At 43.9% G+C, this 20,978-nt stretch overlaps 2 protein-coding genes across 5 annotated transcripts in view; one reads left to right on the top strand and one right to left on the bottom strand.

Annotated features, from left to right (window-relative positions):
* The window catches only part of LOC306923418 (pleckstrin homology domain-containing family A member 5-like), a 123,050-nt gene extending 102,643 nt beyond the window's left edge, over positions 1–20,407 (top strand). For all 4 annotated transcript variants that reach the window (XM_079501500.1, XM_079501499.1, XM_079501502.1 and 1 more), the window contains 13 exons: positions 4,743–4,805; positions 4,946–5,026; positions 5,194–5,349; positions 5,982–6,083; positions 7,775–7,912; positions 11,673–11,778; positions 12,180–12,292; positions 13,245–13,421; positions 15,307–15,465; positions 16,324–16,415; positions 17,075–17,214; positions 18,033–18,096; positions 18,509–20,407. In XM_079501500.1, coding sequence (XP_079357626.1) covers positions 4,743–4,805; positions 4,946–5,026; positions 5,194–5,349; positions 5,982–6,083; positions 7,775–7,912; positions 11,673–11,778; positions 12,180–12,292; positions 13,245–13,421; positions 15,307–15,465; positions 16,324–16,415; positions 17,075–17,214; positions 18,033–18,096; positions 18,509–18,605 — 1,488 coding nt within the window. In that variant the 3' untranslated portion in view covers positions 18,606–20,407. The remainder of the gene's footprint in view (positions 1–4,742; positions 4,806–4,945; positions 5,027–5,193; positions 5,350–5,981; positions 6,084–7,774; positions 7,913–11,672; positions 11,779–12,179; positions 12,293–13,244; positions 13,422–15,306; positions 15,466–16,323; positions 16,416–17,074; positions 17,215–18,032; positions 18,097–18,508) is intronic.
* Positions 3,272–20,978, bottom strand: part of LOC306923424 (tripartite motif-containing protein 14) — a 493,176-nt gene continuing 475,469 nt past the window's right edge. The window contains exon 13 of the transcript XR_013790063.1: positions 3,272–3,283. The gene's annotated coding sequence lies outside the window, so the exon portion shown is untranslated. The remainder of the gene's footprint in view (positions 3,284–20,978) is intronic.

Raw genomic sequence — 20,978 nt, 5'->3', positions numbered from 1 at the left:
CGGAAGCCCTTGAGTTTCCTACAACTCTTAGCTGTATCCATGGTAATTGAAACCTTCAGTAAAAGTTACGGTACCACCACACAGTCTCCCTTTCCTCTGGTTTGATCGGACTTCTTTCATCCTCTGACTTGTGTAGAGATGAAAGACAGACTCGTGTGCAGTATATTAAACATGCATCACATGATTTACGTGTTACCTGTATCATGCAGTGCACACCTTATTAATGCTTGAATAATCGATTGGTTGATTGATTAAAAAGTATTAATGAAGTTTGTGTATCATGTACATAACGTAGTGATGCATGTTGATGCTGATGGGACCCTGAGTGCATGACTCCTCTGCAACACTCTCCTCCCCTCTCTCTCTCTCTACCCCTCCTCTCCGCTCCTCTATTCTTCTCTCCTCCTCTCTGTTCTCCTCCGCTCTGCTTCTCTCTCCTCTGCTCTCCTACGCTCTCCTCTCCCTTGCTCTCCTCTCATCCTCTCCTCTCCCTTGCTCTCCTCCTCTGCTCTCCTCCCCTGTCCTCTCCTCTCAGTCAGAGGAGTTAACCTTGCTGTTAATAGCGTTGCGTCGGCAGCAGGCTGAACTAAACAGCGTCAGAGCCAACACTGTAGCCCAGCTTATGCAGCTAGACCTGGACACGGGCAGCAACGCCAAGGTCAGGCCAGCAGAGGTCGCCAATGCACCGCTGTGTGTGTGTGTGTGTGTGTGTGTGTGTGTGTGTGTGTGTGTGTGTGTGTGTGTGTGTGTGTGTGTGTGTGTGTGTGTGTGTGTGTGTGTGTGTGTGTGTGTGTGTGTGTGTGTGTGTGTGTGTGTGTGTGTGTGTGTGTGTGTGTGTGTGTGTGTGTGTGTGTGTGCGCGCGCGCACGCCCCGTTTCCATTCACCATGGATCATTCATCTCCATCCAGTTCAGTCCAGAGTATTTTGGGGTGTCCTCATGCCGGGGTGGAGTAATGCTTCACTGCTACAGTGAGAAGCTTTTCTGAGTAATCGTAAATGTTATTGTGTCCCCTTACAGCAGTGGTAATCATAATCAGATTTGAACTGGAGACCTTCAAAAATAATCACATTTGAACTGTGGACCGCCCCAAATTATCATATTTGAACTGGGGAACGCCCAAAATAATCACATTTGAACTGGGGACTACCCCAAGATAATCATATTTGAACTGGGGACCGCCCAAAATAATCATATTTGAACTGAAGACCGCCCCAAAATAATCATATTTGAACTGGGGACTACCCCAAGATAATCATATTTGAACTGGGGACTACCCCAAGATAATCATATTTGAACTGGGGACCGCCCAAAATAATCATATTTGAACTGGGGACCGCCCAACATAATCATATTTGAACTGGGTACCCGTACCCTGACAAGCAATTTGTAGGAATCAAGGCATTGCATTTTATTTGACGGCTGTTTTCGCACTTTTTGCTTCACTTTCTATTTCTATTCACAATTCTACTCTGGCGGCAGTGGCGGGTATAATTACCCGTATCTTCCGTATTGTTCAATAAAAGGCAAAGGTTTCTCACATGTTTCGCCATGTGCTTTCAACTGTGCGCCCCCATCGGTTGGTACATTCTGATACATTATAACTCTATGATGAAATGGCCACAGATCGGATTAAAGCGATTTTTTATTAAAAGCGCTTTTTTATTGAACAATGCGGAAGATACGGGTGCTTATACCCACCCGAGGAGAATCGTAACATCCGTGGCCCTGGTGTGAGCGCTTTATGAACATTTATGTAGACGTTGGGAAAAGTGCGTAAAACAGGTTGAAGTTCCGTCATGACAGACGAGCGGCCATGTGAACCATGGCTAAATCGTCTCGTATTCCTAAGGGCGAGGGCGAGTGAACGATTGCGTTCCAGATGTCCTTCTGATGGATTTTTGTTGGCTGTCAATATTTCTATCATCCAACAAATCGCTGTGAAAGTGATAAAAACGGATTGTATGCTATATAACTCGTATTGGGAAGACCATTTTCTTTCCCCCTAGGGGAATTCTCTCATCACTGACCAATGTATCCCTGCAGTCCCTCTCTTATTGCACTGCAGTGCCAAACCAGCAGTCACCATCTTTAATTGTTAATTAGTTATGTCGATTTGCAATCATCCTTCATTCTTTATCGCACCCTATTGTGTTTGAAATGCTGCCTCTGCTTTCCTTTATTCATCTTTCTGTTGTGACGTTTCTTGTACGCACGCATGCATGCGTACGTCCGTGCGTGCGTGCGTGTGTGCGTGCGTCCGTGCGTGCGAGCGGGCGGGCTGGATGTTATCCCTTCCTCTGTCTGACTCTTCTTTCTTCTTCTTTTTCTTCTCTGCTGCTAATTGAAGGACTTCCTGTCTCCTCAGCCTCAAAGGAACATGCACTATTTGGACAACCAGGTGTGTGGTCTGACCGCATTCTACCTCTTAACACATTGACGTAAAATTACGTAGTTTCCATAGTTTTCAGTGATTCCACTAGAGGGCACTCTTTGCCAAACTATGAATGATCCTACTGTATGACTTCCAGAGAATAATACTCTTTAACTGTCTAACCCTAACCCGGGAAATCACATGATCCAAACAGTCTCCAGCCTGTCCACTCCAATGCTAAAGGATGTATAAAGCGCACCTAGTATCTCTGATTTACTTTCCCAGATTGTGTTTTTGGTATAAAAAAAAACGAGCCATATTCAACTGCCGATAACTAAAGAATGGAAGTTCGCAACGCAAATTTTTTTCTTCACCGGACCATAGAGGCCCATTTATTTATGTATTTATTTATTTTTTAATTTATAGTGGTATTTGTACCACTTTTTCTCCCAAATAGAGAACCTAAGTCTGACATCAATATCGGTAGAGGGCGCTAAGTACACGTGTTTGTGCCTTTTTTTTTACTTTTTTTTAGATCGATTTTAGATCGTGTCATATAAGAACTGTGTTTGAAAAATAAACACAGCATCCCGGCGGCGTTTCCACTCACATGGATATGAAGAATCAACTGACTGCGAAGAAAACGCTAATGTTACTGCTGCCGGATTTAGTTCATTTTCGCTAGATACAGACTATCAAATATGAGTGACTCGTAAAACGTGTGGGTGGTGGGGTACTCCCTGGTGGCAAGCTAGCAGGCTTATTGTATGTTGCGGACATGTGCACGTTTATGATGGTTTTGAATGAGGATAGGTGTGTGTGCGTGTTCTAGCGGTTATCCTTCTTTTTAGACCTGTTTCACCTATATGTTGTTTTCAAGCTGGGAACATGTCTTTCATTTAAGTTGTTGCTATATATCGCTGTTGTTGGGCAGAAACCGCTTATCTCCATATTCTAACCTTTTCTTTTTGTAAATTAGCGCCCTAGTTGATCATACTATAGTGTCAGAGTATGAGTCAGAGTAAAGTAGCAGACCCACAAGCTCGCGACACGTTTTGAGCTTTAGTTGTAGACCTGCTACTTTAGCTATTTTTGAATTTGAGTCCTGAAAGGTAACAGTCTTGGACATAATGAGTTTTCCACCAGACAGAGACAATATGTGACTTTAAAACGTACATTATTGTTCTGTAGGAACATGGAATGTCCTCTATTGACCTCGGGCATCTTGCCAGCAAGGTGCTAACTAGGTGCAACTTCCTATTCACAGCCCATTCATCCAAACAGAAAAGTCCTATCTGAAGCTTGAATTATCCTCTTTCTATCTGCAAAGTGTTTGTTTCTTAAAAATAAACTGTAGACTTGTTATGAGCTACTTCCTGTCAAGAAATTCCCTTGGAGTTTGGAAGCACTCGTTTTTAGTAAAGCAACCTCCTGCTGCCTCCTGCATTATGTGCAAATTCAAAAAAGGTGGTACGCAGGGCTGGTGTTGAGTGATATCCAACGAGCACTCCCAAACTCTAAAACTTAACCTGCACAGAATTTATTGACAAGGAAGTATTTCATAACATGTCTACGTTGGATTTTTATGAAACAAAAACTTTATAGATTGAAAGAGGATAATTCAAGCTTTCCATACAGCTGCAATGTTGGTGAGTTTGACGTTGTTTAATACAATTAGATAGGACTGTTCTGTTTGGATGAATGGGCTGTCTATGGGAAGTTGCACCTATAGTTAGCACCTTGCCGGCAAGATGGCAGTGGTCTGAATATCGTCAATTCTGTGGAGTTCGGCTCTTTCTCCAGAAACCACAGAACAACATGAGTGTTCTTGTGTCCTGTTAGAGTCAGGAGGAGGTCTAGATGCATTAGACTGGAGAGTACAACGTCAAGTTGGATTACATTCAAATACGCTGGTTTCTACCACTCACCCTCATGCACAGTACACACGCACGCGCGGCCGTGCACACAGGCTGAAGGCGACCACAGCTGTACCAGACAAAACAGAATGCTTGTCAGACCACTTATCCAAAGTATGAAGAACAACAGAACGGCTGTGTGGAGCTGGCGTCCAGGCAGCCATATTGTTTTGCAATGGCGGTCCTCCGTAAAAGCCACAGCATTGTTGTTGCTGAAGTTGAAACATCACTGCACTATGTTTAGCCATGGCTGCCAGCCTGTTAGCGGTCAGCTCATCTTATTCAGTGGACTAGACAATTCCAGAGACAACTCGGCCATTTTGCGGCATTATTAGACGAGGCAGAGATATTTGTGTTTTCATATTTAAACAACAAGGCATTTCAACATCAGAAATGCCCTCAATGCATTCTGTGTGTCTGTCCTTCTGAGGGTGTCTCTGTCTCCCCCTGCAGTTCAGTCCAGAGGACTACAGGGACCCCGCCTACATGTGTAGAACTGAAGAGGTGGACGTCGATGTAAGTCCACTATGAACACGTACTGTGACTACTGTGTCTACCTAACTTGTACCTTAAAGGAATATTCGCCCCAGAATCTCTCTATCGATTATACTCACCCCCATGGAGACTCAAATTCATGGATATTATTTTTGTCCCAGGCTAAACTCAGCAGGTTGTGTGAACAGGACAAGTCGGTGAGACTCCAGGAGAACAAACTGAAACAGCTTCACAGAGAGAAGGTATGAAACTGTCTGTCTGTCTGTCTGTCTGTCTGTCTGTCTGTCTGTCTGTCTGTCTGTCTGTCTGTCTGTCTGTCTGTCTGTCTGTCTGTCTGTCTGCATGTCTGTCTGCATGTCTGTCTGTCGTCAATCTAATTTTGTGTGCGTGTGTGTTTGTGCGTGCGCAGCACACTCTAGAGACAGCGTTGCTGTCGGCCAGTCAGGAGATCGAGGTGATTGGCTGTGAGAGCGACGCGTCGGCGCTGAACGGCATCGTGGAGCAGAGAGACGACCTGCAGAACGGCCTTCTGGGAACCTGCCGAGAACTGTCCCGAGTCTCTGCTGTAAGACCTTTGACCTTTAGCCCCCCGAGTCACTGTAGAGAACTGTCCCGAGTCTCTGCTGTAAGACCTTTGACCTTTAACCCCCCGAGTCACTGTAGAGAACTGTCCCGAGTCTCTGCTGTAAGACCTTTGACCTTTAACCCCCCGAGTCACTGTAGAGAACTGTCCCCGAGTCTCTGCTGTAAGACCTTTGACCTTTAACCCCCCGAGTCACTGTAGAGAACTGTCCCCGAGTCTCTGCTGTAACACCTTTGACCTTTAACACCCGAGTCACTGTAGAGAACTGTCCCGAGTCTCTGCTGTAAGACCTTTGACCTTTAACACCCGAGTCACTGTAGAGAACTGCCAGCTAAAATGATTATCAAATATCTAAATATTGACTCGAGCAACGTAAAAAAAACGGTCTGGGGAGTTCGCATGAGCCTGAGTAGACGATGAAAATATATTTTTTAAATTTTTAATTTTCAATTTTCATTTAATCTTTTCAACTGTGTGTGTGCGTTCACTATGCAGGAGATGGATCGTTTGTTTTAACTGTGTGTGTGTGTGTGTGTGTGTGTGTGTGTGTGTGTGTGTGTGTGTGTGTGTGTGTGTGTGTGTGTGTGTGTGTGTGTGTGTGTGTGTGTGTGTAGGAGTTAGAGCGTTCATGGAGAGAGTACCACCGGTTGGAAGCGGACGTGAACGCAGCCAAGAGCAACCTGCTGGAGCAGCTGGAGGCTCTGGGGAGTCCTCAGGTAACTGCTGTAGTCCTACTAGAACTACACTGCTGTAGTCCTACTAGAACTACAATTTACAATTTACAATTTAGGCATTTAGCAGACGCTCTTAATCCAGAGCGACTTACATTAGGCAGGAACAAAAGTATGGGAATACATCACATATATAAAATGCATTTATCAAGAAACATGCGTAAGCTAAGAACGTAACTAGAACATATCTATATAATGACACTATACATATTAACTATACATATATACTATACTATACATATGTAGGCTACTATGATGTGCTATGACTATATACAATGCAATTATTGTGCTGTCTACATGACATGCTATAAGTCTGTTTCAAATGCTATCTAAGTCTAAAAAGTGCTATCTAAGGGGGTAGGATAAGTGCTATGGGCCATGATGGAGTCTGAAAAGGTGGGTCTTCAGACTACGGCGGAAGATTGGGAGTGATGCCGCAGTTCTGACTGCAACGGGGAGTGCATTCCACAGTTTTGGGGCCAGAAGGGAGAAGAGTTTGGGACGTGTGGAGCGTTGGCCCGGCGTGAGGGTACTTCCAGCTTTCCTGCGTTGGCTGATCTGAGTGCGCGGGAGGGTTTGTAGGGTTCAATCATGCTTGCAAGATATGGGGGAGCCATACCTTTGGTTGCTTTGAATGCCAGCATCAGAGTTTTGTATTCTGTGCGGGCAGCGACTGGGAGCCAGTGCAGGGAGCGGAGCAGGGGGGAGACATGTGAGAATTTTGGCTGGTTGAAGACCAGACGTGCTGCGGCATTTTGGATCATTTGGAGAGGCTTAAGTGCACATGCCGGTAGGCCAGTAAGGAGCGAATTACAATAGTCAAGTTTTGACAAGACTGTTGTCTGGATTAGGAGCTGGGCTGATTCCTGGGTGAGGAACGGTCTAATTCGTCGTATGTTATAGAGTGTGAACCTACAGGATCGAGTGACAGCTGTGATGTGAGTTTTAAACGAGAGCTGACTGTCCAGGACAACACCAAGGTTCCTGGCTGTTGGGACAGACGTTACCAGGGCGTTGTCTACGGAAATAGTTAGCTCCCGCATAGGGCAGGACTTAGCTGGGAAGAAGAGAAGCTCAGTCTTGTCTGGGTTCAGCTTGAGGTGGTTGTAGTCCTACTAGAACTACACTGCTGTAGTCCTACTAGAACTACACTGCTGTAGTCCTACTAGAACTCTGACGCACTGTTGTTTTTGGCAGCAATTTTTTACTCTTGAATAGTTTTCATTTAGTTTTAGTCACATTTTAGTCACCTGGAATGTCTTAGTGTTAGTCTAGTTTTAGTCGACTAAATCTATAGTTGATTTTATCGACTAAAATGTATGATGCCGAGTTTTTACACTTACTGAAAATCTTTGTAGATCTGCTATTTTTTGTAATAGCAAACGCAAACATTTCAACTCATTCAATGCCAGCGTAAATAATGATTTAATTCACCCAGTGCCAGCGATTTTCTGTTTGTTCTTTACCTTTTTAAGTAGTCAGAATATGTAGGTCCACTTCGATCGATCCCCTAATAACAGTGCAGATCGCTGGGTGTTCAAAATTTTAATTAAAGTGTGTGTGTGTTTGGGCGTCTGTCTGTCTGTCTGTCTGTCTGTCTGTCTGTCTGTCTGTGTGTGCATGTGTGTCTGTGTGCATGTGTGTCTGTGTGCGCACACACATACGTGTGCGTGCAGACGGAACCTCCCAGCCGGCAGCACGTGCACATCCAGAAGGAGCTGTGGAGGATCCAGGATGTCATGGAGGTTCTGAGCAAACACAAAGCTCAGAGGAACCAAGGAGACACCGGCAACCTGTACACCTCCACACACCAGGTGAGGCACATCTACAATCATCCACCACACCTCCCACACACCAGGTGAGGCACATCTACAATCATCCACCACACCTTCCACACACCAGGTGAGGCACATCTACAATCATCCACCACACCTTCCACACACCAGGTGACGCACATCTACAATCATCCACCACACCTCCACACACCAGGTGAGGCACATCTACAATCATCCACCACACCTTCCACACACCAGGTGAGGCACATCTACAATCATCCACCACACCTTCCACACACCAGGTGAGGCACATCTACAATCATCCACCACACCTTCCACACACCAGGTGAGCAGTGTTTTCTTTATTTTGTTGACTAAAACTAAGACGAAAAATGTTCGTCGACTACCTTTTTCCACTGACGAAAACTAAATGGAAACTAAATGAAAACTAAGCTACGATGACTAAAACTAAGACTAAATATAGTGACAATTTTGTCAACAAATAAAAACTAGACTAAAATTTTAGGAAGGGACTAGTGGACAAGAGATCCAGTATAAGTCATTTTACACTTGGTTGCATGCTTAAAATAGCTGATCTACAAGCTCACAACGCGTGGCAGCGTGACACGTTGTGGGCTTGTAGATCGGCTATTTTCAGCAAGTGTCATCAAGGCCCGCCAAAATACATTTTAGTCGGCTAAATCAACTGTAGATTCAGTCGACTAAAATCTTATGATATTTAGTCGACTAAAACTAGACTAACACTAAGACATTCCAGGTGACTAAAATGTGACTGAAACTAAATGAAAACTATTGAAGAGACTGACTGAAACTAAAATAAAAATGTGCTGCCAAAAACAACACACCAGGTGAAGCACATTCAAATTCCAACACCTCCACACACCAGGTGAGGACCTAGTGCCTAGTGTTAATGTGTGTGCATAATTTCACGGAAATTGCACGCTGTGTTCATGATTTGAAGCATTTTGTTCACAACTGACAAATCTGCCGAACTGGAAGGCTGGAAGGCAATCTTAGCCAATGGGGATAGAATATGGGGATGCGGTGTGGTCCGTGTTGATCACATGACTATAGAGATGGGTATACAGAGTTGCGTGATGTGTACGAGTAATATAAAGAAATGTGTTTTGCAAAAGTCGGCCTCATGGTGGCGCTATAACAGGCCGTTGTGGAAACATTGGGGCAGAGGTTCGTCGTTGGCATCCAGGGAGTGTGTGTGCAAAGTCTAGCATCGGCCGCGCCAACGGTGCCGGAGATTAGCTGTACACAGACGGACGGGGTGCAAAACATACTCTCCCCCCATGCCTTTGGCCTGGTGGAGACAACAAGTGAAATTGGACACAAAGAAAAGAGGAGACTAGAATTTGAAACTGGAAATGTAATCTGAAAATTTGGCTCATTGGCTGAAATTGTCAACCAACCCACCATTTCTGTTTACTGAAGAGCTGGAGAGACAGGGAGAGACCCCTGTTAACTATCACAATAGAGCTATTTAACACAGTTACTGGACAGACACGCTATAGCAATGGTTACTATCACCATCTATAGTTTTTAAAAAAACGAAGCAAAACTGTTTTGCTTTAACACAAAATATTACTTACAGTAGTATGGTATTATAATTGCGAATGCACTAAGCCAGGTAGAACGTGTGTGTGTGTGTGTGTGTGTGTGTGTGTGTGTGTGTGTGTGTGTGTGTGTGTGTGTGTGTGTGTGTGTGTGTGTGTGTGTGTGTGTGTGTGTGTGTGTGTGTGTGTGTGTGTGTGTGTGTGTGTGTGTGTGTGTGTGTGTGTGTGTGTGTGTGTGTGTGTGTGTGTGTGTGTGTGTGTGTGTGTGTGTGACCACCCGCCCGCCACCAGAGGGTGCAGCTGTATCACACAAAAAACACACACACACACACACAGTAGAAAGCTTTTTAAAGAGAGAAAACTTAAAAAGAAAAAGTACTTAATTTATTTTAATTGTTGTTATTGCAATTTACGAGCTGCGTTCGCGTCTTACTTGTTATAAGGACTTGATTACTTAGTAGAGTGATATTCTAATTATTAGTCCGGACATATTATCGGGTGCTCTGCCCTGTGCCCCGCCCCCAGGAGGAGGACCCTGTTCCCCCACGGCCCCCCCTACCCCGCTCCTATGACCCCGACCCCCCCACCACCCTGCCCCCTCCTCGCCCCTCCACCCTGCAGAGGCCCACCCACAGGAACAACGGCTCGCACACTGTAAGCCTGTTTGACCTTTCACCCCCCGTCGTCGTCATCATACTGGCATGCTCCGTTTGCTATCCCTACCATGATCCAGTAGAGCAGTGGTTCTCATCCAGTGGTCCGGGGGACCACCAGTGGTCCTTGAGGGGGTTCCAGGTGGTCCCACAGCTAAATGATGGAGAGTTGGTAACCAAATGGACCCTTAATAAATCCTTAAATTATCATCATCATTTAGAGAATGTGGAATAATTGTAATGTTGATCAACGCCCGTTATCTCTCCTCAATACAGCATGGAATTGTGGACAAAATCTTATCCAACAACAACAAAATCTTAAAGGTTTTGGGTCTGAGAGGCTAAATCTCATCAAATAATGGCCCGTGGCTCAAATGCTGAATAATTAATGGGCCTTGAAATGAAAAGGGTTGAAACCCACTGCAGTAGAGAAGTGCTTCTCAAAAGTGGTTCTTATAGATCTGCTACTTTTGCTGTTCAGGGCGATATGGAAATCTGCCCACTCAGGATACAGCATGATGCCACGAGGAAAACTGGAGAGAATATCGGTTTCCCTTAATAACACAAATGAAAATAACTTTATACTTGATGTTTAAACACTTGAAGCCCTGCATCCCTATTCTGGGGGATGGAGGAAGGGGGCAGGAGGCATTCACCCAAAAAGAGGCGATCTACAAGCTTGTGGATCTTCTGATTTTTGGGCGATTTGGTGTATATTGAAAGAAAATCGCACACAAGTACGGCTCCGTTTTATCAACTGTCCTGGACACCCCTGGACTTGCATCACGGCACCCACTTTGAGAAACCCTGCAGTAGAGCCTGCATCTCCATCTACAGTGGTGAGCACTTGAAAGTGTTACTGGTGGTGCCCCCCTGGTGCCTCCTCTTTTGTGGTACCACATTATTTAAATTAAGTGTGAAATGTGGTACCACTAAAGGGGGTGTAGTGCCCCCCTGGTACGACGGAGGTACTCAAGTGGTACTCACTGCCATTCTCAACTGCTCACCACTATATCATTCCACAATTTGATTTGTGTATTATTATTTGTTGCGTGTGTGCAAGGTCTCGTTTAAAAGCTCTATATTTTTACTCTGTTGTGTTTGATCGCTTCTGCTTGTTGCTTTTTGGTCATCTCTGATTTAGTTGATGTGTCGTGAAGTGAGGCAGCATGATTGTTTTATCATTTAATATAATTTAAAATCCCCCACTCCTCCACTGAGGACATGAAGTCAACTTCCTCCCCCACCATAAAGTAAATGACAACCGAAAATAACTATTATATTGCTGATAAATATCACTGTTATATAGAGGGTGGAAGTTTACTTTAACGTTTATTTTTATGTTGACATGTTTTACAATCCCGTAAATACTGTATGGACCGTGTTCTTATGTATTGCAGTGGTTCTCAAGCTGTGTGTGTGTGTGTGTGTGTGTGTGTGTGTGTGTGTGTGTGTGTGTGTGTGTGTGTGTGTGTGTGTGTGTGTGTGTGTGTGTGTGTGTGTGTGTGTGTGTGTGTGTGTGTGTGTGTGTGTGTGTGTGTGTGTGTGTGTGTGTGTCAGGGTCCAGACTACAGGCTGTATAAGAGTGAACCAGAACTGACCACTGTAGCAGAGGTGGACGAAGGAACCAATGAAGAGCGATCTGAACAAACACCTGCACACAAAGGTACACACTTGCACACACACACTCCCTCTCTCTCTCACTCACTCACTCTCACACACACACACACACACACACACACACTATAGTTGTGAGAAACAGATGTTCCCACAATTAAACCAGAATTTGAGGACAATTTGCCTGCTCCTCATGAGAGAATTTGTCTTTCTTTTTTTTTTTAAATACCTTTCCAAAATTTTCCGCGCTAAAGCGTTGATGTCCTCCTCACAAGTATAGTGTGTAATACAAAGTGTGTGTGTGTGTGTGTGTGTGTGTGTGTGTGTGTGTGTGTGTGTGTGTGTGTGTGTGTGTGTGTGTGTGTGTGTGTGTGTGTGTGTGTGTGTGTGTGTGTGTGTGTGTGTGTGTGTGTGTGTGTGTGTGTGTGTGTGCGTACATGCATGCATCAGGGATGTCCTACCCAGTAGGTATAGTTCCTCCCAGGACAAAGTCTCCCATGCCAGAGTCTTCCTCCATCGCCTCCTACGTCACTCTGAGGAAGAACAGGAAGCCAGTAGGCACGGTGAGACACACACACACACTCAAATAATTCTCAAAAGTAGCCCATTTTAGCTACGGCAATTGTTTTGCTACTTTTTGCGTGACATTGTAGTGCAACGAAGCAGGGCGTGCCGTTAAGTTATGAAATAAATAGTTTAAATACGGAGATATATGAGATTTCTGCCCGACAGCAACGATGTGCTACATTTTGAGCCATAATATGGCTGCAATGCAACACTGGCTTGTGTACTGGATCTGCTATAGTGATCCATTCTACAAGGAAGTGTTGTTTTTGGCAGCGCATTTCTATTTTAGTTTAGTCATAGTCTTTGGACTGAAACTTAATTTAGTTTTAGTCACATTTTAGTCACCTGGAATATTTTATTTTAGTTATTTAAGTGTCGTGCGATTTTAGTCAACTAAATCTACAGATGATTTAGTCGGCTAAAATGTATTTTGTCTGGGCCTTGATGCCGTCGTAATGACAGATTTTGCTGCGACGCGTTGTGAGAGCTTGTAGATCTGCTATTTTCAGTATGCAACCAAGTGTAAAATGACTTGTACTGGATCTCCTGTCCACTATAGTCCCTTCCTAACATTTTAGTCTAGTTTATTTGTTGACGAAATAATATATATATAATATATATAAATATATTTAGTCTTAGCGTTAGTCACCATAGCTTAGTTGTCATTTAGTTTCCATTTAGTTTTCGTCGGTGAAAAAAGGTAGTCGACGAACATTTCTCGTCTTAGTTTTAGTCGACGAAAACAACACTGCTACAAGGATTAATACTGCTATAGTGATCCATTCTACAAGGATTATTACTAGGCCAAGGAGAGCAGGAGTGAACATAGAACACACATTCTGCAGAGGAGAAATGCTGCGTCACAGAGTGTAGATACAGGCATAAATAAACGACAGTCGTGGATGTAGCACTTTTCAACTGTGTGTGTGCGTGTGTGTGCGCGCGCAGGACCGCCCACGCAGTGCGGCAGACCAGTGTGGGGGGGAAGGTGGGCGGGGCAGGATGAGCGTGGAGGAGCAGTTGGAGAGGATTCGCCGTCACCAGCAGGGTGCGCTGCGGGACAAGAAGAAGAGCCCCGCCGTGAACCCTGCCTTCGTTAGAGAGAAAGCCAGCCGCAGTGCACAGGTGCGTTTAAAACCCATTTAGACCTGAGGACTATTCTACAATTGCCTTCTAATTTTAAACAGTTTTGTGAAAACCCCATGTTTCTAAGTCAGTCGTTGGCCTTAGAGCCACTATTTTTTTTTCTAAGATATTTTTTTGCGGCTTACGCCTTTTATTGGTTTTTGAAGGGACAGACAGTAGGCTGACAGGAAACGGGAGAGAGATGGGGGAAGACATGCAGTAAAGGCCGTGTCGGGCTCGGGAGTCGAACCCGCGGCACACTGCGACTGGATTACCAGTCGGGTGCCCAGACGGTTACGCCACCGCCTGGGCCAGAGCCACTATTTTCAATATATTTATATATATATATAGAGTCCTTAGCTAGACACACCCTACATGCTGATTGCAGCCTCATCCTCTCTGATGCGGTGGGCGTGTCTATCTTGATTTTCATCATTGCAACAGAGCTTGTTCATTGTTGACCTGCCCATATGCTGTTGTATATAATACGCCTCTTGATGTTGTGTACTCATACCTGACGAAGACCCACAGAGGTCGAAACGTTGTAACAAATAAATAAATCTTCCTGGGAGCTACAACTCAGTGTGCGGACACGCCGGACATCCATTCCTTTTTCATTGTACGTATATTTTTGACCAGCACCTGCAGAATGTCTTGAGATGTGCGTGCTTCCTGTCGGATCCTATCTCTAAGTCAGTCGTTCTCAAACAGTTTCATGTCAAGGACGCCCAAAAATATATGTAATTGGCCACAAACCCCCATCTGAAAATGTGTTGTTCCAGGGACCCCCCCTGGAAGCAAAGATTTGAGTTAAAAACGTTCACCCTGAAAGAATATATATTCCAAATTTGCGCCACATTTTCACGATTTTTCAAAAATAGCAGAACTACAAGCTTGTGGCGCGGCACTCGGTGCCACGCTACAGGCTTGTAGATCTGCCATTTTTCAATAGCTAAAGTTATAACATAATGCTTAAAACACCAAAAGGGGTTCCCGCCCTGAATGGGTTAAGCCCCGCCTCCGTCAGAGACGAAGCCAACCTCAGCATCCATATTGTGGGAAAAGCTTTCGCAGAAAATAGCCGATCGAGCTGCAGCTTGTGGGGGGGCAGGCCTCTGCTATTTTATGTGAAAGCTATCCCCACATTACGGATGCTGGAGTTTAAGTGGTTAATAATTAAGCAATATTACACTTGTGCGCTGCCTTGCGGAACTCTGCCGTTCCGGCTCATTCCTGCAGCAACGCAGGCGTGCATTAATGACAGTAAAGCACGACCCTTGGGTGTAATATTGCGATTATCAAACACTTACTGTCCTGCAGCGTTTTTCCGTCGGTTTTCCGAAAAACACGCCCAGTGGGCAACCACCTTTACCCTTGTAAACACGTTGACCCAATTTCATTAGAACTAAGATATTCACAGGAAAATAAATCTTTAAAAAAAAAAGTTGTTTTATGACAGATGTAGCCACTGCGACCACACATGTCCCAACAAAATATCTAGCCTATAGAGCAGCTGATTTTTATGTTTTGATACGGCGTTCCATCATGCTCGTTTGAAGCACGGCTAGAAGGGCAGTTTCAACCAATCAGATTGCTTCCTCGAAACGATCCGTTGTATAATATGTCTTAGATCTGTAGTAAGAAGAGTCCTCGTCACGCACACGGTGCCGACGGTCTTGGTATGGGCTTTGTACGTGTGTTTTCTAAAGCCAGATTTGTGTGTGTGTGTGTGTGTGTGTGTGTGTGTGTGTGTGTGTGTGTGTGTGTGTGTGTGTGTGTGTGTGTGTGTGTGTGTGTGTGTGTGTGTGTGTGTGTGTGTGTGTGTGTGTGTGTGTGTGTGTGTGTGTGTGTGTGTGTGTGTGTGTGTGTGTGTGTGTGTGTGTAGTCTCATGCCCGACGCAGGGATGACTCCCTGGTCAGTGACATCGAGCAGCTGGAAGCCTCCATGAGGGACCAGGACATGTTGGGAGGTCAGGAGACTCCCGCTGAGGAGATCGCTCGACTCCGAGAGGCGTCCATGATGGACTCTCTGCTCCAGGAGCAGGTACGTACGTGGAGCTAAACTCGCCGGTTGTCAATGTTGGCTCTAATTAATCAGGGGAGAAAACGTTACACAGGATACAGGATAAACAAGTGCATGCTTTTGGTTAGACATACCCGTTGGTCCGATATGTCAAACCCTCACCCTAACCTCCCACGAGACAGCACACCTAAACCTAACCTTAACCCTCTCCCAACCCTTAACACACCCCTCACCAACCTTAATCCGGTCGATTTAACGCACCCCTCACCAACCTTAATCCGGTCGTGTTAACGCACCCCTCACCAACCTTAATCCGGTCGTTTTAACGCACCCCTCACCAACCTTAATCCGGTCGTTTTAGCGCACCCCTCACCAACCTTAATCCGGTCGATTTAACGCACCCCTCACCAACCTTAATCCGGTCGTTTTAGCGCACCCCTCACCAACCTTAATCCGGTCGTTTTAACGCACCCCTCACCAACCTTAATCCGGTCGTTTGAACGCACCCCTCACCAACCTTAATCCGGTCGTTTTAGCGCACCCCTCACCAACCTTAATCCGGTCGTTTTAACGCACCCCTCACCAACCTTAATCCGGTCGTTTTAACGCACCCCTCACCAACCTTAATCCGGTCGTTTTAACGCACCCCTCACCAACCTTAATCCAGTCGTTTTAACGCACCCCTCACCAACTTTAATCCAGTCGGACCACTGCTATGTCTAACCAATGCTATGTCTAACCAAAGCTATGTCTAACCAAAGTATGCCTCCCGGATAAACAAATGAATTTGGAAGTGATGACACAAAGAAAGGAGAAGATACAATTGGAGCCGTAAGTAACGCTGTACATCTTTAAGCTGATAAATGTCTCTGTTGGTAGTTGGGCGTGTCAGAAGAAACGTTGAGTCCAGAACAGGAAGCTGATAAACAGAAGAAGGTCAATCGCATCAAAGCGCTCATCGCCAAGAACAGGTAAAAATACCCAAAGATAACACACTGATACCTTTCAATAACGCAATACAACAAAAATAAAACATCAGAATCATCTTCATTGTCACATTATGGGGGTCCTTGACATCAGTGTTGATTTTGTTGACTAAATCTAAGATGAAAATTGTTCGTCGACTAAAAACTACATGGAAACTAAATTTAAACTGAGCTACGATGACTAAAACTAAGACTAAATATACTGACAATTCCGTCAACAAATAAAAACTAAACTAAAAAAGGGACTAGTGTACAAGAGATCCAGTATGAGTCATTTTACAATTGGTTTGCATGCTGAAAATAGCAGATCTACAAGCTCACAACGCGCTGCGCTGCGACGCGTTGTGAGCTTGTAGATCGGCTATTTTCAGCAAGTGTAAAATCAGTCATTACGACGGCATCAAGGCCCGCCAAAATACATTTTAGTCGACTAAATCAACTGTAGATTCAGTCGACTAAAACTAGACTAACACTAAGACATTCCAGGTGACTAAAACGTGACTGAAACTAAATGAAAACTATTCAAGAGACTATGACAACTGCTGCTTGACATGAAGTGGTTTGCGCACCACTGATATTAGCAACATGTAGGATTTTACAAGACTGTGCGTGCGTGTATGTGCGTTTGTTTGTTTTTTCCCCAGCATGCAGAATGTTGTTCCCGGCTTGGCATTGAGTCCAGATCAGGATGATCAGCGGGACAGTTGTGTTCATCAAGAGAAATTCATCAACATCTCATATGATCTGGCTGCTCAGGCTTCCAGACGCAGCAAACTGACCACAGGTACAAACAACTAACCCGACTAACTAGCTATGACACTGCTAGGGATGAGACCGTTAGACAAATTACATGTCACGATTATTGTGGCAAAACATTATTGCAATTAACAATATTTATTTGTGATTCATAACGGAGGACAATTCCACAATAAATTAAAATCTCTAAGACGCAAGACACACTTGTGTTCTGTGTGTCATGGCCGCCTCAATGCATTTCCAATGGGAGTCACATGGTTTGAAGACACAACCTTGTTGCATGGGGGGAGGGCAGAAGACAAGGTTGTGTCTTCCAACCATGTGACTCCCATTGGAAATGCATTGAGGCGGCCATGACACACAGGACACAAGTGTGTCTTAGGTGTGAGTGAGGCCTAAGAGACTATATTTATTGCGATAAACGATAATAACAATTATCGTCCAAATCCCTAAACACTACAAACAACAAAGTGACAATAGCTACAACATGACACACAACAGTAAACATGTTGTTTGTAACGGCTACACAAAAAAAACGGAAGAAAAAAAAACAATGTTGTTGGACGGTAGGATGGGGGCCTTTTCCCCCCAGTTATAGTTGTTGTGCTTGTTCTGAATGTCCATTAATCATCCTCACACTCATGTTTTGTGTGTGTGTGTGTGTGTGTGTGTGTGTGTGTGTGTGTGTGTGTGTGTGTGTGTGTGTGTGTGTGTGTGTGTGTGTGTGTGTGTGTGTGTGTGTGTGTGTGTGTGTGTGTGTGTGTGTGTGTGTGTGTGTGTGTGTGTGTGTGTTGCGTGCGTGCGTGCGTCCGTGCGGGTGACGCGTGTGGGTGCGTGTCATTGCAGTGAAAAGCGTGTCCCCCCCACCCTCACCCCATCCCCCTCAGCTGAGTGACGGCTCGCACTTCATGTGTGTGTAGTTCATCAGTAAGAGTCTGTCTTTACCTGTGTTGATTACTTGCATGCTAACAAATATGTCAGTGACATATTAATCCATCCATCCATCAATCTTCAACCGCTTATCCGTAGTTGGGTCGCGGGGGCAACAGCTCCACCAGAGAGCTCCAGACATTCCTCTCCAGAGCAACATTAGTGACTTCCTCCTGGGGGATCAAGGCCCGCCAAAATACATTTTGTTCGACTAAATCAACCTCAGATTTAGTCGACTAAAATCTTATGATATTTAGTTGACTAAAACTAGACTAACACTAAAACATTCCAGGTGACTAAAATGTGACTAAAAATAAAATAAAACTTTGCTGCCAACAAAGTCCAGACGTCGGTATGTGGTTGACACGTGGTTGTTGTCTCTCTGTCCTCAGTGAAGACGTACACCTGAACGACCAGCAGGAGGCAGCAGAGAGTGCACGGCATGAAGAACACCGACCCACTGCACCGCCTCCTCTCTGTGACCTTTGACCTCCAGAGGCCAAACTGTCCCAGGAAGCACTTCTGTCAGTATTAATTAAACCAACGGTTTGAACAAACGATTTATAATTAAACCACGTTTTTTTATTTAATTTAATTGTTTTAATCAAATGATTGGGACACTTTGGGGAACATCTTATCAAGAACTCTAGTGTTCATATTCTGTCACGAACATTCAGCGGAAAATCTACAAGCTGTATCTCCAGCTTGTAGATCGGACATTGTCGTCGAAGAGATTGAATACAGGTGCCTCAATGTTAAATAAAAAATAAAAAAAAGCATTTGTAAAATGTGTGAAATAACCTAAGTATGCATGATGTGAACATGAACGGTACACCATTATCAAACATAAATGTTCCCTTCAACGTCTTGGTTTATGTCAAAATGACTTGCTATACACAGGTTTTGTAGGAATTATACAAATATTAGGCCTCAAATGTTTAAATCACACTTTAAATGACTTAAGGCCATTTTCAAATTCCTTTACTTTTAACCCAATTTGTGCCCAAGACGTCTGTACACGTCTTAGGAAAAAATTTAAATAGAAAAATGGGCACCCCACGTCGCTATTTTGAAAGAATACAAGGGCACACAATTTAATAGTTTGGAGAAGAGAAAACAGCCAGTTTAATGTTGAGGTGCCCACAATATTTAGGTGCCAACTCTTATCAAGTGATTTTGAGTCGAGCGGGGGGAAATAAGTGGACCAGGTACAGAGCCCCCCCCCCCCCCCCCCCCCCCACAAGGTTCCCTGGGGTTCTGTGGGGATGTCACAAAGTGTTATTTTATTTCCATGTTGAATACAGTGCTCTATATTGTTATAGTAATTATACAAGGTGTTTGTACAGTAACAGGGGTCTCCTTGTCTTTAGTATACAGAAACTACATTTTCAGGTCCGAATACTAATTTTATCCGAACAAAAATATTTTCTCAGATTTCATTGTATAGTGTTCCCGTTCCATCTATACACATTTCTAAAATGACGATTAAAGGACTTTTAAGACCTTTTTTTTAATACCCCTAATTTGAAATACATAAATATAATTAATGTAGTGCATGATTACAATCACAATATAGAGCTCTTAACGTTTTTTTTAACAAATTATTTTTTCTTTTTCTTTTTTTTCATAACTTCGTAACTTCCAACTGTCGCTTGTCACAGATTTGATTTCCACACTTGAAATCAGCTATTTTCAAGTTTGATCCTGTGGAAATTACCCCAGGTTTAAGTGGTTTTAACAGTTCATGTTCAGTCATTAATTTCCTGTGTCAAAGAAAGCAGGTTTCTATGTGATAAAAATTGATTTATAATTGACGGAGAGTTGCTACTTTTATCTCTGTAAACTAAAGATTTATAGTTGTTAAATATATCTGACTTGTAAATAATCTCTGCGTCGGTGTGAATGTTTTGGAATATTTTGTTTTTATTGCAGAGTTTTATTTAAATAGCGAAGGAAATGCGTTCAGAGTTTGCTTTCTTGGTTTTTATTTTGTTTTTATTTGCTATGTTTTGAGATGGTGGATCGGACCCTGGAACAGCACATGTAAAAAGCAATAAGAACGTTTATGGAACCAGGACTGTTATTTTGTTTAGAGGTTTTTATTCAGTTGATTTTTTGTGTATAAAGTTGTAATTACGCCAGGTTTATTGTTTATATTCTGTACATGGTGAAGCAGAATGGAGGACGGAGCCAAATATACGACTAAAACTACACTTCATATGCAAATTATATGCAAATGTTCATGTCCTTCCTGTTTTATACCATGTTGAATAAAATGTTTGCTGTTCTTACTCTGGTCTTCGTGTTGTTTGTTATGCAAAGATATAAACCTAGTGTTTATGTTATAATGTGTTATAATGCAAACATAACTGTAGACTTAGGTAGGGAATGAGGAATTACCCCAGTTGAAGGAGTTTTAAGTATCAGGGCAGTGGCATATCCAGGATTTACGTTTTGGGCAGGCAAGTTAAGTGTTAATTGTCGTCTCCCCGCACACAATCGTAGCACTAAAGGTTTTCAAAGAGATATACCTGCCAGACAGTAGGATACAAAGGCTGAAAGGCTTGCATTTACATTCCAATGGGTGATCGAGGGTCGACGGCCAATCAGCTGTCCATTAATAGTTCTCAGGTCTTGTTTTTGTCGACTTTTTTTCTCATTGTATGGATTTTGGCCAGGCCAGAAATGGATTTGGACAGGCGGACGCCTGCCCTCGCCTTATTGTAGATACGCCTCTGTCTCAGGGTCTTGTTCACGAGTGAGGGGATAGCGGAAATCAGCAAGATTTGGCTTTTGGTGACTAGTTTCTGAATTTCGGTGTGGTGTTTGGTATAGGTATACGGTTTTCAAAAAGCTGTGCAA

This window comes from Electrona antarctica, assembly GCF_951216825.1.
Source record: "Electrona antarctica genome assembly, chromosome: 5".
NCBI classification, from domain to species: domain Eukaryota; kingdom Metazoa; phylum Chordata; class Actinopteri; order Myctophiformes; family Myctophidae; genus Electrona; species Electrona antarctica.
This window is presented reverse-complemented; position numbering and strand designations above follow the sequence as displayed.